This window comes from Siniperca chuatsi, linkage group LG3 (assembly GCF_020085105.1).
Source record: "Siniperca chuatsi isolate FFG_IHB_CAS linkage group LG3, ASM2008510v1, whole genome shotgun sequence".
NCBI classification, from domain to species: domain Eukaryota; kingdom Metazoa; phylum Chordata; class Actinopteri; order Centrarchiformes; family Sinipercidae; genus Siniperca; species Siniperca chuatsi.
In genome coordinates, this window is record NC_058044.1 from 17,055,240 (window position 1) to 17,073,517 (window position 18,278).

Here is an 18,278-nt window from a genome sequence, read left to right on the forward strand (position 1 = left end):
AATGCTTCAGTGTGGGAGATCACCTTGGCTGTCTGTATGGACCATGGTGCCAAAGCTGTACACTCACAATGTTAAGTTTCGAAAGAATTATCTGTGGTTTCTGCAGCACTTCAGAAGGAACAAGGCAGTTTACTCATAACAAGACTTCACTTCAAATGTCTTCAAAACAAGTGAGGCTAAGTCCACTTTTTCAACAATTTTTGGCAAAAGTAAGATTTACAGACAAGGCTAAATGGACTTGTGTTAATAAATCATAACTATGTCTTATCTCAGCTCCAACTCTGTCTGTCCTTCTGTCTTATATTTATTCCACCGCAGAGATGTTTATAGCGAACAAAACATGCCAACAATAAGATATATAGTACTTCACTGCTTCTCGAATCTATGTTTATGTCAGCTTTACAAAGGAGACCATGTATAAATGTTATGTGATATGGAGTAATATGAAGTATTCAGTTGAAAAACTGATTATCATTTATTTTCATCTGAAAGTTATGTTTGGAATCTGCCACAACCTCAAGTGCAGTAGGTCGACTATTGTCATAGTTTTGGCTTTGTATTCTGTTATTTCCTGTATTATTTTGAAATAGTCTCCTTCCCTCAAGTATCTTTTAGTTTTGCTTCTGGTCTTTGATTGCTTTGATTGTTTTCACCTGTGTCGTGATCCATTTCACCTGTGTCTCATTGTCTCCCTAACCTAAGTGTATTTAAGTCTGTGTCCTTCCTGTGTTCATATGTCTGTTTGTATCTCTGTCAAGCATGCTGGTTTCTTGTACCTGTGAGTTCTGGAGTCTTTGTTTCCCTTGTTGCTTACTTGTCTGTAGATTTTTGAATTTTTGCCTGCTCACTGTTGGACTTGTTTTTCTGTTTTGGACCGCTTACCTGCTGAGAGTTGCTTTTGCCTGCCAATTCAGTGTAAGCCTTTTTGTTAATAAATTATTGATCTGCACCAGCCCTCCCTGCTAGTCGACATATGGGTTCCATTCCATTCCATTGTATACCCTATTTCCCTGCTTGACTAATTCTAACAGCTACTAGACTGAGAATTGTATTTTTTTTTACTGTTCAGTGCCTGTACTCTACTTATTGTGTAATAGGTCCTCTCATTGCAAAATTTGCTATAATTTTGGTATATAGTATAACATTTTTCTAATCTTTTAATTCAGTGCTCTTACCAGTATGTTGGGTTTTTTTTGTTTGTTTTTTATTTTTTTTTTGAGAGATGTAGACAAAGGTAATTCAGCTTTCAGTAAAAACTATCTGAACGATGAACATTGAAGGAATCCTAACCAGGAGAAGCTGACAGCAATGGTGGTGAAGACAACAACTCCATGATCCCACGCTACTTCACAGCGTCATTTGTTGTTTTTTTTTGTGAGACCCCTAGCGGCAGAAATGACACTCAGAATCTTTAATCCACACTGAACCCTTTCATTATACAGTGAGCTGTAACCTAGATTTTGGGGAAAACTGTACTGGTAAAAGTTTCAGTTTTTGGGATATTTTACAACCACTTTCCATGAACGTTTCACTCCAGTGACTACGACCTCCCAGTCTGTTATTGCACGGTCAAAGGTCATATCACCATCTGTTATCACTGGAGCCTATCCTTCTTTCTCATCCTTCCTCTCTCTGACTTTCCCAGTCAGTTTACCATATAAACTTCCTATGGGCACACTAATTACTGATGTTTCTTTTTGGATTCAAACTGCAGGCTAAGTCAGAATGAAACACTACAGGCTTTTCACAATTTTAACTTTTAGAAAACATATCGATTTTTAAAATTAATTTTAGAGACTGATGTATGTCAAACACATTTAATTGACATTCACAATGTGTGGATAAATGTTGCTGAAAACAATTCACAGTGGTGGTAAGAGGTGAAAAACATGTTTTAAAAAACCTTTTTTTTAAAAAAAAAAAAAAAAAAAAAAGAATACTTACTGTATGGGACGCACTCATATTGGACTTCCAAGTATTTGTATGTGCCAGGGCAGGGGTCAGGGAAGACGTCAGGCCCAGCTACCACTGCACACTGGGTACGGTTGTTGCATCTACATGGGGACGAGGCAGATATGTTAAACACATCCAGATGCTCAGATATATGCTCACAAATACCCACTGAAAGATGCACATGTATCTTTGAAGTCCAAAGCGCTCTGATACAGCACACACCCCCTCTCACATGTGATGTAATACAGTGAGATGTATTATATTCACATATGAATCACAACATTCACCCTGACACTCAAGTGTCATCTGTGTTTAAGGACCCTTTACATAGAGCAGACAATATGTCCTTATTGTTACACCTGGAGTGAACATTACATTAATGGAATCATTGAGTTCACTTTTATACAAGGTGGTCCACAATGGCTACTGAAGAGCTGTTGTGCAAGAACACTTCTGGTGTGTGTGTGTAGCAGTTAGAACAACCTATGGCTTTAAGAGTATTTTGCCCCAGACTCCTGGTAATTAATTTTAATTATCTGACACACAAAAAGTAAGTATTTCTCACTCGTATTACCACAGGTTATATAAGGCAGCACACTACGTATATTTACTATATGCCTGTGAGGGTTTATGTTTGCATGCATGTAGGTGTGTGACTATAAAAAATGCATATATGACATTTATGTGTGTTTGTAATTAAACATGCCAAGGCCAGTCCTCACAACCATGGTTGGAGCCCATACATTATCATGATAGATGCATGTAATAACATAAAATGCTATGCCACACTGAAGTGGCACTTCATCTAAATACCGCTTCCTGGTTTAAATAAATTATTGAAATAATGTGAAAGAAGAATATATCATGTGCAACACTAGGGATGCAGAACGCATGAGGGGAGAAGGCCTATTTTAAGAAGGCTTATGAGTCATTTCTCTTCTCATCTGAATATTTTCTTTCAATTAGTACAACTGTTCTGTCTCTCCCTCTTTCCCTCTCTGCGCACCTGTCAAACAGGCAACTTTAAAAACGTTCAGATTCTCCCATTGAGATTTTTAATGAGCATGCTAAAACCCTCAAGTCTCTTTTCTTACAGTATCATTCAACAATTTGCATAATGAAATATGCATGAGAGCTAATTTAATATATAGTTCAATATTCACATATAACAAAGAACTAATGTAGGCTACATATCCACTTACTATATTGGTGTCTATTACTGACCAGTGCGTCTGTGGTCAAGTGAGGGGTTATTGGAATTTAAAAGGTTTAAAACTCTGTGTTGCGATGTCTGTCATATTCTAATAACAATACCCGCCAGTCCTCTCTCCCTCCCTTCTTTTTTCTCGCCTCTGTGCTTTTTAATTTCTTGCCCCGGTGCCTTCATCATCGGTCACCTGTCATCAGTGCAAGTTGTGGACTGGGGGGACACAAACTGACACGCCGCCACAACTTTGCTCACAACACCCACCAATGGACACGACTGGCTGGCACACGGTGGTGAATCAGAGCGCAAAAGCCCATTTGCTGGCGCAAAAAACGCCCAGTAGTTATGATGTCGTCACACTGGGAGATGAAGACAAGCGATTAGAGCTACCTGTTTCACTCAAAACTTTGTGCTCAAAAGTGCTGCCATAGGCGTAACTGTGGGATTAATTATTTCCACACACACAGTTTAAGGAGAAAGAACTTGAACACTGTTAACACTAAGAAACCCAAGGGGGTTAATAAAAATGTCTGATCCCTAAAGGAGAAGGAAAAAAAATCTAACTGACACAAACAGATGCTAGTGAACTGGGCAGTGAAACCACTTGACATCAAAAAGTCATAGCACAAAGCCAACAGAATAAGTAAAGTAACTGAAATACAATACATTAAAAAATCCCAGATGCAGGGAACAGGCAGCGTAGAAGAAAGAAAAGATGTAAATGTGTTCAAAGAGAGCAACAGGGAGATATTTAGGTTTCGCACAAGCTGTGGGTGTGAGTATGTGTATGTGTATGCGTTTATTTCTACTTTATGATACTGCAAAAAAGGTTCAGTTCTCGGGACTTTCACAGCTGAGTCATAAAGCACTGAAGGTTATTGACTGGTATTTTAAATAGAGGGTATAGAGCAAAGATTTGACATAATCTCTTGCACGCTCTATATCTCCGCTATCACTCCTTCTTTCTCTGTCTATTTTTGTCTGCACTACCTTTCTTTTTCTTTTCCCCACACTCTCTCTAAGCCCAGATAATAAACTAATTTCTTTCTCAGCCTTCGTCTTCATCCTTCCCGCAAAGGAATTATTCCTTTCCGTTCCTCCTTCTTTGTCTCTCATTCCGACTGTCTGTTTATCTGTCTTAAACCCACTTAGCTGCAGTTTTCGAAGTCACACCCAGATATATGTGGTAGGCCCCTTATTGCTGGCTTCTTTCTCTCTCTCTCTCTGTCTGTCCTCTCTCCCTCCCTAATATCTTTCTCATTCCTGCCTCCCTCAGGGCGTCATCTCCATCCTCCCTCTGTTTCTCCCTCGATCCCTCCATCCTTAGTAAAGCCTGTGCTGACGTCACCATTCTGTCTGAGCCAGTAGTCTGAGTCAGATCCAAAAAAGACTCCCTTATGTCCCCAGTGCCTCCATCTCCTTCTTTTTTGTTCCTGTCTCTCTGTTACTTTCATTCGCTCTCTGCCAATGTGTTTATCCAGCAGCCTTACAAAACATAAAAACATCAGCAAAAATTCACATTTCATTTTCCTCTCTGCATTCTGACCCATGATGAATGTAGATGCAGAACATGCACATATCACACACACACACATCTTTTCAACCTATTTCTTATGTTACACCAAAATATTTTTTGTGGGAGTTTTTTTGGTGTTGGCAGAAAAGCTCCTTTTTTTAATTAGCATGACCACATCAAAACAAGGCAGTGGCCTGGATACCGCCTTGCCTGCTGGCTTTCTTCCCTGCAACGTGCAACACACACGCTCACAAACACACAAACAAACTATTCACTAACAAAGCCGAGCTGTGGCAGGCAGGGAAAGAGAAAGCTGCGATGCTGCAGAGGGTGCTGCTGTTGTTATTGTCTCTGATGTTTTTCACTTTGTTTGGCAGACCTCCCTTCACTCCGTCTCTGTCTCTCTGTCTCTATCCCTCATATAAACATAACTGACTGACTGATGATTTGATAAGGCTGACGCTGCTGATGGAGCATGTGTGTGGGTATGTGTGCATATGCTGGCACATGCATGTGTCTGTGTGCAGATGTAAAACGGAATAAATATTTGTGTGTGTGTGTGTGTGTGTGTATGTGTGTGTGTGTGTGTGTGTGTGCGCGTCTGCCTGCATGTGTGTATGTGCTCGAGTGCAGATGTGCTGAAGAACTATATAATTACAGAGCAAGTGAGAGCTGGGAACTAATCCTCATGAGTTGAAAGAGGTGTCTGAGAGTGAGTGACGCACAAAGCCTCAGCACAGTCCTCTGGAATCAGCATTCAAGTACAGTCAAATCGCTCCGCAACACTGTCTGAGTCATCTACAACACTGTGTGAACATGTTTAACACATACAAACTTTCTGGAATGGTGTCTGAATATCATAAAGACACACACACACAATAGACTGTGCTGCCAGAAAATTCTAAAAGCATACAAACATTCCAGAACAAAACTGGAACATTATACACACACATTCTAGAACACTGGCTGTACATCAGTATATTAACTTTTTTTTTTGCTGTTTATATAGTTTTCACTTACTTGTATTTGGATTTTTAACTGCAAGTCTACAATTTATTATTATTATTATTATTATTATTATTATATCTTACTTATCCGTATATATTTTAATAGCACATTTCTTGTGTTTATGTATTTGTTTTTATTTCACACGCTTTGGCAATGTTAACATCTGTTTCCAGTAACTACTAGCATATTGATAGTGTTCAAAGAAAACTTTGATATTGATACATATTAAACTGCTTCTGTATCATATGCAAAACTGCACTACCTTTAACAAATGTGACTACATTCATTTAGGCAGACATTCACACATTAGAGCAATTTGGGGTTCAATATATTGCTCAGTGGACAGTAGGTGTCAGGAATCAAACCATTAACCCTCCTATTAATGACCAACTTGCCCTACCATCCGAGCTACAACCAATATAATTTTCATTATACTGAGCTGCATGGAAATACAAAGTTTGATAAAACTCAAGTAATATTTCCTCGGGTCATGTGATAACAACTGAACCAGACCCGTAACAACTGAGGAAATTCCATTTGCTGATGAAGACTGTAAGATGCGTTTGAAAGATCCAGGAAAAGCTGGTAAATTGACCTTGAGTCAAGAATATTTTGTCAAATTACTCAAATATTCCCTAATTTGCCTCAGATCCTATTTTTGAGAGATTTAGCATTTATCTTCATGAGTAATTCAGTAAACAGAATTGTTTGTAGTCATGACGTCATGTCCAGTCTAGCCTCCACTCTATTAGCTTCTGTAGCTCAATGCAGTCTCTCATTTCTTTCATCTGTCTTTCTGACAACATTAAGCGTCTTCCAGGGGTTTACTTTCCATAATCTGCATCTCCTACAGCCCTTTCTAACTTGTTAAAAGCTGCTTAAAAACAGAAATATCAAATAAACAACATTATATTGTTTTCTAAATCTACCGTCCTTATCTAGACACATGAAGGGAGCCACACAACATACTGTTGAGAAAGGCTCTGTTCCAAGTTTTAGTTGTGGGTATGTCAGTGGGATTAAATTTATTTTTTTAATTTTAAACTTCTGGAACAGAAAGATTATTAGTGATGACAAGAGACTGAGCATTAAAGTCCTGATTTAACATTATTATTACAAAACATTATAAAAATAAGCATAATAGAATTTTGTGGAACGATGGAGTGCTTTCTGAAAATTCCTAGAACATTTATCTAAAAACAAGCAAAGGCTGTGTCCGAAATCTCTCCCTATTTGCCATATATTTACCTTTCACCATTTTTTTTATGTCAGTGTGAATTTATGTGTGAAATGTAAGCACTATATAATGCCCTCATGAATTCCCACATTGGAACACAAAAGTAGTGCCCATGGCTTGAAAACAACCTGCTAACAATCCCACAATGCAATGCTTCACATTGTATAGATGCGAGAATTATAGTACAGTGGTGCGACTCTACATCTCTCAGTGGTGATGCAAAATGACAATGATTCAGGAGTATCCAAAATCTCAGTTTACTTCACTACTACTTACTGTAGAGTAAACTATTAAGTAGCATAAGTGTCTCTTATATACGGAGTAGTGAATCAGGGGATTTTGGACACCAAGATATTTTCTTTTTTCTTTCTTTTTAAAATTTTATTTTGACATATTGAACAAAACTAAATAAGAACAGAGCTTAAAATCCCTGAACTACTTTGCAACAAATTTCATAACTACATTACTGAGCATCTTTTGGCTTCTATTTTCACAGAATTCAGAATATTGGGAAATCTCTTGATAGATCTCCCTCTGAGAGTTGTGCAATGGTGGGAACATGCAATATGGACTAATGGCGTGCATAATGTCACCATTTTTTTTTTCTCACGTAGTTCACACACACGGTGGGGTAACTTGCAGAAAACAGACTGGAAAAACATGTTCTGCTTTTGACAGTTGGACTCATACATACACCCAGAATGAGGAAGACGATGGAGGAAATGGTGGGGATGGTTGGGATAACTCTACACAGACTGAAATTATTTGAAATAAAAACATGAAGAGTGGAAGGTAAAGGAGCTGATGTCAAACTGCATAGTGATTCATTCAATTATGTTTCATATGAATGTGTTTGCCTTGTGATCACGTGTTTGCCTCTTTAATCAATAATATTTATGTTCATTCTCATTCCTGTGTAATGTAGTGGCCTTTAGCGATTGTTTCTTTGTAAATAACATAAATCCCATATATTTCCTCCTACCTTTAGCCAGCATGTAGTTCCACAAACAATATGATTGAACACAACTTGACAAGAATTATTGCTCGAAAATACTCTAAATTGCTCTGTATCAGAAGTCCAAATTATCCATAAAAATGAATGAGTGAATATTGTACAGTACAGTATTGTACAGCATTGTAATAAGCCTAAAAATATTTCCCATAGTAAAAAAAATATTTTATAAGATTGTAGCACATTCTGAAAAGAAATTAATTAAATTAATTAAGTAGAGGGAGTTGAGCAGTTGGAAAAACATAAAATAGAAGACAGTTTGTGAAAATAACAAAAGGAAGAAGGAGAGATGATTTCACAGGGCTTTTTATGTCCTGCAGGAGTTCAGGAAACCCATTTGACAGCAGACAGAGCATAGTTACTGTATCTCACTACAGGATAAAAAGCTGTTAGGCTGCCCATACACTCTCCTCCTCTCTCTCTCTCTCTCTCTCTCTCTCTCTCTCTCTCTCTCTCTCTCTCTCTCACACACACACACACACACACACCATATATGATATTCCACTGCTACTGGCCTCATTTCTGTTTTATTAGCTCCCTGATGTGGTTATACACACATATACAGCAGGGCTGCTTGGAGATGGACAAATGGAGTGATGGGAATGGATGTTGGACAGGAGGAATAAAAAAGGGAGTGAAACTGTGGAAAGATGCAAAGAAACGGGGATGTAGTAAGTAATTGAAGAGTGATGCAGGGATTGTGATTGACAGAGGTAAGAGAAAGGGAGCAAAAGACAGGTGTCTGTGTGTGTTTGTGAGGATATGTATGTGTATATGTCTACCATGGGGTATAGTGAAGCAGATGCATCACATCCTGTGCCAGCACCACCACACCACACTTATAAAGAAATGACAGATCTGTCTCTCTCTTTCTCGTTCTCCCACACACATACGCACAAACACACACATATGCATACACACAAACACTGACGCACTCCTCTGTGGTCCCTGAATGCATTTCTGTCAGCTCTCAAACAGCCTGTCAGACAAGCCACAGGTAAAATAATGTTGTTTTCACTACTGGGACAAAGCTTTGAAATGTGTTACATTATTAATATTTGGCTGGAGGATGTCACTCTGTCCCATTTTCTACCATTCTTTCTGAGCATGTCAAGTCTAATTTTTGACATGCAGCATGAAATATATACTGTGTACACCACAAATACTGTATATGCTGTATGTCCAATATGTAGCTTCTGTCAAACAAACAGCACTTCCCTGTATGCCTGGCATTCTCATGCACGCTCTTTGGTAATCTCTCAAGTCAACCACTAAAGTCAAAGTGTACTTGAACAGTGAATCAAATTTTGATCCTGAATCCAAGAAATTGCAGTCAAGGCAAAGGAATCAGCCGCTTGTACTGACACATTTCGGTGAACAAAAAGAAGATTTTGCTAAAGTTACGTACATTTCTGCAGCCTGCATAATGCCAACATGACAACATATAATAAGAAAAACTTTGCATTGAATGTGAAATGTGTGGGAAAGTTGTCTGAGTGACTATAAATAACTGGATAGAAACTGGATATGTGATGGATGTTAATTCAGCCTTTAAAATTGACCTATTTTGTTGGTGATAGTGAATCATTTTTGAATAATGTTCTATTTTTTCTGCAGGAAATTATCTTCTGGGTAAGAAAAAGGAAATATTACAAGAAAAAAGTGCTTAATAATAATAATAATAATAATAATAATAATAATAATATTATGTGTCTTATCATACACAGAGCCACACAAATAATGCCAACACAAACACATTATGGCCTCTTTCTTGCTAGCAGGCTGATGGCCAAGTAGTTTTTGAGCTCCGCCATCTCCCCTCTCCTTCCCTCTTCTCTTCCACTGGTAACCATGGCAACTTCCACATCGTCCGATTCCAGGACACACTTAGGGAGTGTTCCTCCTGATTCCACCTAGCAACATTCCTGTGCAGACATCTCTGTGTTTCTCTCTGCCTTACATCTGCGTGTGCATGTGTGCATTTCTCTACGCGACACCTCTTTCTCCACAGTTTAATCCAAGACCACCTGCTTGCACAACTCCAAATCCTCCTAAACGCTAAAAGACGAGTAGCATTTCAGACAGCTGGGGTGTCTCTCTTGGTTGGTGAAAAGCAGAGAGGCGTGTAAGACACCATCACCACCAAGACGACGGAGCCACGCCACACCGAGACACTTTAGTCAGCCTCACCTCAGGATGCACAAAAAATGCATGCTGTTTCAATACTTTATTGCCATATCAACATGGTTGATTGGAATTTGTCTTAGAGTGCTCACTTAAACAAAGACAGAAGAAGACAAAAATAGTAAAACCGTTCACTTGTAAAGCACATAATACATTAAATAAAGTATAAAACAGATAGGTAATATCCAACCCATACGATAATCATAAAAGCATAAAAGCTTACATACAATACTCATAAAAAACATAAAACAATGGGTAAAATAAAATCCAACATATATAAACCTCATAATAAAACATTAGCACCTGTAGGGAAATTAGCAGCAACATCACTGCTGCTGCTTATGCATGTATGTTCATGTACAAAGGGGGGAGGGCTGTTTTTTGTGGCCTGGTCTGGTTCTGCACTTCAATGTCAATGTCAAAGTATGAAGTCAGCCAGGAAGTCAGTCGCTGTCTACATGCCAGCATGTCTTAGGCACTGACTCACATGCTAGTCTCTGGATGTGTCAGGCTTTGTGTGTGTACGTGAGAGAGAGAGAGACAGAGAGAGAGAGAGAGAGAGAGAGAGAGAGTGGTGTCTAGACCATTCTCAAACCATTCTCAGACCACCATGTAGCTTAGGTGCTCGGTGAAGCATGATAACTAACGCTAGCAGAGCTGTGGCAACAGGAGAAAAGGGTCAGACTGTCAGTGGAGACTTTGACATGTGGAAATACAGAGGTTTTTGGGAGAGCAGCACAGCTGTCAGTCAGGGTGAATGTATATTGGTGCATGAGTGGGTGGATGGAGAATGCAGCTATGTGTAAGGGACAATAATATTATGTGTTGATGAGGCACATTTGTGTTCAATGCTGTCATATATCTGAAGGAAAGTTACTGTATGTGTTTCAGGACTGGCTGTATGACAAAATACAGTATGTCCATCTTTAAGTGTATCTTCTCTTTAGATATATGCATTATCTGTGTGTGTGTGTGTGTGTGTGTGTGTGTGTGTGTATGTGTGTGTGTGTGTACATATGCATGTATGTGTGTGGGCCCTAATTACCGCACTGAGCAAGGGTGACAGTTGGGCCCCCAGGGTGCCGCAGGGCATCTCCTGTAAATGTGGTGACTATATGAGGGTGGCAGCACGCGCACACACATGCACACACACACATACATACACACATTAAGTAGGACATTTCCAGATATGACCTCATTCAGTGGGAAGCAGGATAGTTAATGGAGGGAGGAGAGAAGATGAGTGAACAGACAGAGACAGAAAAAGTCAGAGATAGATATAATAGGAGGAAATAATTGTAAATATGCTGGTGTGTTCATCTCTGCAAGACATCACACACACACAAAATGGTAGTCACAGCCTCAGTCGCCTCAGTGCAAAACTTCAATTTAGCAGATAATATTGTTTTTGCACTTAGAGTCACTGGGCTGGAATAATGATCAAAAATGTAAGATTTATGTAAGGTTTAGAGCATTTATTTATCTGTGTCTCTCTCATTATCTGTTCCGCCTCTCTCTTCTTCTCCTTCTGTGTTTACAGAGATGGATTAGACTCAAATGAAGAAGACAGATGAAAAAAAAGTGCCAGACTGTATGGCATAGTTCACTGGTTACGCAGTCCTGGACTGCAGCACATGCCTAGATTGCAGTCTATGATTCAAGTGGTTTTCTATAATTCAGAGAATCAAAGGAAAAGAACTTCACAGGTTTCGTTACAGTCTCCCGCGTGAATGGTTCAAACGCTCAGGCGCACGCTCGCTAACACACATGCACACATACAAAAGCATACAACTATAGATGCACGCATGCGCACACGTGCACACACAAATGTGTTCACACAATCGCACACTAGCGTGGTGCTTTGAAGGTTCTAAAGAGACAGGCTGCCAGAATAAGTTGACCAAGATTGGGAACTGATGAGCAACTCTCTCAATTTATCTCTAAGTGTGTGTTTGCGTATGTGGGCAAGAGAGTGTGTGAGCAGACATGCATGAGCCAGTAAGAATGTTCATGAATGTATGCATGTGTATTCATTGGTGTGTGTGTGTGTGTGTGTGTGTGTGTGTGTGTGTGTGTGTGTGTGTGTGTGTGTGCACGCACGCGCACAGGGGTTGGTGCATGACTGGGGTTTAATCTAGAGACTTGCGATGTCTCTCTGGCCTTCAAACCTGGTGCATTTGGTCAATATGGGGCCAAAATATAGAATACATACTGTAAAATTAGGCAACATGCTGAACCCCATAAGCCCTTGCACTTCAGCCTCAACCCCACCTTTCCCCTGAGCTGGGGAAAGAAAAGGGTGAATGGAAAAACAGGAAAGGGTGATGAAAACTAAAACAGATGGTGAGGGAGAAAGGAAAAGTGACAGCAAGGGTGAGAAGTATGGGGCGAGAAGCAATTTGAGGAATGAAAAGAGGGAACAAAAAACCTGGAAATGGAGTGACAAAAATGGAGATATCAAGAGAGTGACAGATAGGAGAATAATAGATGAAGTATGTTGTTATTTAGCACTTCCAAAAGCAAGGGAGAGAAGGGGAGCAGAAGAGAAGGGGAACATCTCCCTACCCTTGTCTTTCATGTCAAAGTGGTTTTCCTTTGTGTTGAGGGACTTCTTCAAGAGGGATAGGAAGGAAGAGAAAAAGGGAGAACAATAGAAAGAAAGAGAGGAGAGAGAAAGTGAGAAGGGCAAACAAGGTGACAAGGTGGGAGAGGCGGTATAGAAGTGTCAGGGGATAGTCTGTTTGAAGTCCAGAAGTAATTTTCTAACATGGTAGCTGTGGCCGTGGTAGCAAAACAGAGTTTGTGTGCCTGTGTGCACTGTCTACACATTCTTCAGTGTTCACACTTGCAGCCTCAAGTGCCTGAATGCATGTGTGCGACATTGAGAGAGAATGAGAGCGAGTGTGCTGAAAAGGTACTCGGTCCATGAAGCACTCAAGTATCAGTGAGGGACAAGGAGTGCATTGTGAAGCATCTCCGTAGAAGCCATCAAGTCACTTTTATGTCAATAGATCGCTATAACTTGCAGGCATTCCACCATTTTGGCTTGCAGCTCTCTCCCTGTGCAGAATTGAACAACCCAAACCTTCAAATGCTTCTGCTGTCCTGATATAACTCTCCCCAGTGACACTTTAATGTACACTCAACCTAACCACCCTAGCTGTAGCCAACATGGCTGCTTTGAAAAATACAATGAAATTGATCCAGTTTTTTAGGCAAACACATATAAAGTACAGTGGAGGAGACTTGTGTCAGTGGAGTAAGCCTAATAAAACAATACAAAATGGAATGATATGTGCATTTTCTTAATGAAATACTAAAGGTAAAACCTAAATAAAATTGAAGTAAGCTGCAACAGACAAAGAATGTTCAGTAGCCATTTTGAAATAGAGGCATTTCAGTTCAAAACACGATAAAACAGAGTGAGTCATTGAACTGAGGCCAGTATATCGCTAAAACAGATTAAGAGTAACTTTCATGGCCACGGCTTTGTTTCCCCTTCAACCCAGTGTATCCCAATGGGGAGATAATCTGGGAAACGCAGTGATATCAGGTCCTCTCTAGGTTGCCTGAGAAGCCTTGTGAGACCCTCTAGAGATATGAGGCTTTGATATCAAGACCAATTATGTGGTATGGGCGCACACACACACACACACACACACACACACACACACACACAAACATACGCGCGCAAACACACACACACACACACACACACACAGATATCCTTGTACTTCTATCTTTGTGAGGACCGTCATTGACATAATGCATTCCCTAGCCCCTTACCCTAACCTTTACCATCACAACTAAATGCCTAACCCTAACCCTCACCATAACCATAACTTAATTCTAACCTAACCCATAAAACCAAGTCTTAACCTTCAAGCAGCCCTTTGAAGTTGTGAGGACCAGACAAAATGTCCTCACTTTCCAAAAATGTCCTCACTCTGTAGGTAAAAAACATGTTTCAGTCCTCACTATGTAGCAAGTACAAGTACCCACACACACACTCCCTGGCCTTAGAGAATGGAAGAGAGGAAAACAAAGAGAGAATATGATACTGAGGAAACACTGGGCAGGCAGAACATGCTCTGATTTTATCAGCCAGTTGAGCTGGGCTTGAAAACCAGAGACGATACAGACACAGAGGGAATGACAGAATGTAAACTAGACAGGCTGAAACAGACTGAAGAAGAGGGCTGAGTATGGGAAAGATTTAAAAGCACACCCAAGCATGCACAAACCCACTGCAATGTGTGCAAAAAACCCAATACAGCCTTCAACACACATTATCAAGTGCATAAACACACACATTAGACATGTGAATGAGCACACACTCAAAGATTCTCTGTGTGCATTTATGTGTAATACTGGTGCTTTTAAAACACACAACACACTGTGTGCATGAGCATATCTGAGCTTCGTTCACACACAAAGGCTCACTCACAGCCTCTTGCAACACACACACACACACACACACACACACACACACACACAGTGAAATATATATGTGATAAACAGTTGTTTCCGGTCTGAGTCACCTCCATAGAGGATCACTCAAGATTAAGTTTGGCCTCTGGCTCTGCTAATTGGAGCTTAAAGTCTGGTATAGCCCCTGGGCAGTGTATGCGTGTGTGTGGCACATGCTGTGTGTATCTGTGTGGGTGTGTGTGTGTGCTTGCGCATGTGTATAAATTATGGATGGTAAGGGCTGTAGGAGAGTGGCCACACAAGCTGCAGCTGCCAGAGCGAGTGGAGAGACCGAGCCAGGCCAAAGCAATCGCAATCAGAGCATCGCCACGTGACACAGACAGGTGGTTTGACAGAGAGACAGAGGAGCGAGCGAGAGAGAGAAAGATGACAGCAATATTGGGACAAAAAAAATAAGAAAGAAAATAATGAGACAGCAGGAAAGAGCACGCAAAGTCAGAGTAACAGGTGATCTGAAAAATTGAGATACTAATGGTGACATGAATGAATTCTTCATATCCAGACAGTCTCATTACACAGAGCATTCCTTTCCCCTCATTGCTATTTTTGTTTTGCTATTAGTTTCCAGTTAGGTCTCATCATCATAGCTGTCCAATAAAAAAAAAGTTGGTACTGTGAAGAGGCCACAATACTATAAAACACCATTAACAATACAACTAACCAAGACCACTTCTTCATAATTATAGCTAGTACCAGTAAAACGTATCATAAGAACTTTGTAAGGAAGTAAGGAAGTGTTAACAAAATGGTCATCAGGATCAAAATTTTAATCACTCAAGAAGTAAGTAAAAAAGCGTTCTCTCCATTATTAAAAGTACAATCTAGAATTAGGAGAAATAGTGACCGCTGTGCAGGGTTAAGCGAGGAAAGATGAGGTATGAGAGTAGCTTTGGCAGAATCAGACAGCATTAATACATTTTGTAACCAAAAAATAAGCTTCTTACAGAGGTGATAGGTGGAAAAATTATTGCTGATGCAAAATTTTACTTTGCACATTAGTGATGATCATTTCCTTCAAGCAAGTATGCTATGCTATTCAATGAGCTTGTCTAAATATAACTCAGACACCTAAAAACATGTTGGCTAAGTGAGACAATAACCTTTCTCTATTTCAGTTATAATTGCTGGTATCCACACTTTATTTATCCACACTTTACATATTCTATCAAGCTCTTAATTGTCCAGTTTAGGCCTCTGAGACTTTTAAACATGAGTGGGAGTCAGGGCATAGTTGGCTAACATAACTATGATACCTAACCCATATCTTTCAAGTCTCGTGCTTATTTTGTGAGCTCCATGTCTTAATGGCTTTGTTGGCGTCTCACAGCAGTAAAGTGAACATCTCAGGGGTTGTTATTCTATTGTTATACTAAAATACCAGCGTGTATTGTAACCCTTATTCAATGATAAACTGCTAATTCTGTGGAGCACTCTTCTTGGCAGCACTGTCAGGAGAGGAGGCAATCACACTGGCCAGCTGTAGCGAAAGGGTTAGCTGAGTAATTTCCATTGTCTGATAAGGTGCAATTGTATGGCATTATACTGCATGTACAGGAAATGAGAGCAGCAGAACTGCATAGGGTGGGGCTCACAGGTTACTCTGGTTTCCACAGATGTCCCATCACCTTTTCTCCATCACACTACATCTGACAGGTGTGCTATGCTGTTGTGTCGTTTTTATTCTGTTGTTGTTTGCTGTCAACTTTGTTAAAGTGGGTTAACGTGTGAGTAAGAATTTGACATTGATACTTCACCAGGATGAATACTAAATGAGCAGTTGACACTGCACACCTACTGCAGCATGGATCTCTGGGACTGAGAGATGTCTGTCTCTCTCTGCTGTACAAATAAATACAAATAAGTAAAACAGCTGAAAGTATTACTGTTTTGGCTAAATCTCTTTGTGCCATGAGTCAGCCTTGTGTATTTTGTACCAAAACCTACCATGGGACAAACGTAATTAACAAAGCAGTACACAGAATTAATTATTTTCACTGTAGTTGACCAATTTTGTTGGTACCTACAGTCCTCTGAAAATGGGAGATTTGAGGGAAACCTTCTACAAAAGAGGGTTTCACACTCTCACAGGCATTTGTACTTTTCACAACACTCACGCAAACACATATATACAGTGTTGTGCATGAACATGCTTATGTTTTTGGTGAACGGTGAACTGAATATATCTGCTTGCAACGAACGTGAGCGTCGTTCAGTCCCGCGAGAGTTAACAACGCTCAAGCACTGTGTTTTACGGCCCCTAGCATGCCGGTGTATTGGGTCACAGAATCTGATGGGTCACAGATTTTTGAAAAGACACATCGAGCTGAAGCATCCGACCAGTCTTGGGAAATGCCTGCGAGTGAATGATTATCACAAGAAATCATTAACAAAGGGTAAGACCATGAGCCAACAGCCACAAATTCCCCCACCCAAGTCAAACTCACAGCATTTTGTAAAAGAAAAAAATGGAAGAAATGAACGAGAACTAGTTAATTTTTTGGTACTGTTAATTTAGTTCAAAATTTAAAATTGTGAACTATGAATGTGAACTAGTTCATTTTAATTTGTGTGAACTGAACTTTGAGCTAGCTCTCAACTCTGCATATACACATACTGTACACTGACCTGAGTGACATGATCTTGTATGCATCAGGCAGGTAGCACCGTGTGTTCTCCATCTGGGCGGGGTCTGAGTCGCAGATCTTGTCATCAGTGCGGCCATAGTTGGCGCTCTCGATCATGATGACATCTGTGCCTGGGCAGCGCAGCTCAATGGGGTAGGACTCACAGGACAGCTCCCTGCGCACCACTGCCATGGGGATTGGTGCACGGCCATAGGCTGGACACAGACACACAAACACACACATTAGTACAAAGATGATGTTATGATATAATGATAACTGTCTCTACTACCTACTGAAATACTGGAATACTAGACTTATTTATAGGGCTGCCTTTAAAATGTGTGCACTGGAGGCCTAAATTGTACAAGCACAGATTGTGTTCAACTAAAACTGCATTTGTAGCCTTGTCATATAGACTAACTATCCCACTATACAAAAACAATAGCATCACTGAAGATTTTTCATAAGGGCATGTCCACTGTCGCAAGTGAACCGACTTGTAATTACTGTTTTGCAGTTAGCAGTTTTAGATATCACTCTAGATAGAGAGTAATTGTCTGGCAATTTCAACAGGCATTTAGTGCTGCAGAGATTATTCAAAGATGGCAATGCCTAATTATTCTCAGAAGTTGCTAATTTGATGAATACATCCACTCTTACTGTACTGAAATAGGAAACGTGTCATTAATTCCAATAAGATTGAAGCTATCTGTCCCAGATCGTTTATACTGCTGTTGCTTTACTTCCTTGCTGGTTTAGTGAATAGAACTGATGAAGTCTCTTGGATGTTGAAACATCTGCAAGACCAAACAGCAATCAAGTTGCCATTGACTAATCAAGTCTAGATATCCTATAAGATGAATGTCTGGCAATCATTACAAAGGGAAACAGCAGCAGCTTCTGGTGCAGAGAGGCGTGGGATATGATGGGGCATGTGCTCTTCATAGTCCCATCAAGTTCCAAGATGACACACACTGCAACCAAAAAGTAAAAAAAAAAAAAGTGCTTCAAGAAAATATGAGCTTGCAGTTCTGCTTCTGGGATGC

At 40.0% G+C, this 18,278-nt stretch overlaps 1 protein-coding gene across 15 annotated transcripts in view; it reads right to left on the reverse strand.

The window, feature by feature from the left end:
* The window catches only part of adgrl3.1 (adhesion G protein-coupled receptor L3.1), a 113,068-nt gene that overhangs the window by 60,629 nt on the left and 34,161 nt on the right, over positions 1–18,278 (reverse strand). For 14 of the 15 annotated variants that reach the window (XM_044189086.1, XM_044189080.1, XM_044189077.1 and 11 more), the window contains 2 exons: positions 17,234–17,447; positions 1,945–2,054 (listed from right to left, as the gene is read on the reverse strand). In XM_044189086.1, coding sequence (XP_044045021.1) covers positions 1,945–2,054; positions 17,234–17,447 — 324 coding nt within the window. The remainder of the gene's footprint in view (positions 1–1,944; positions 2,055–17,233; positions 17,448–18,278) is intronic. The other variant, XM_044189087.1, reaches the window with a different exon arrangement.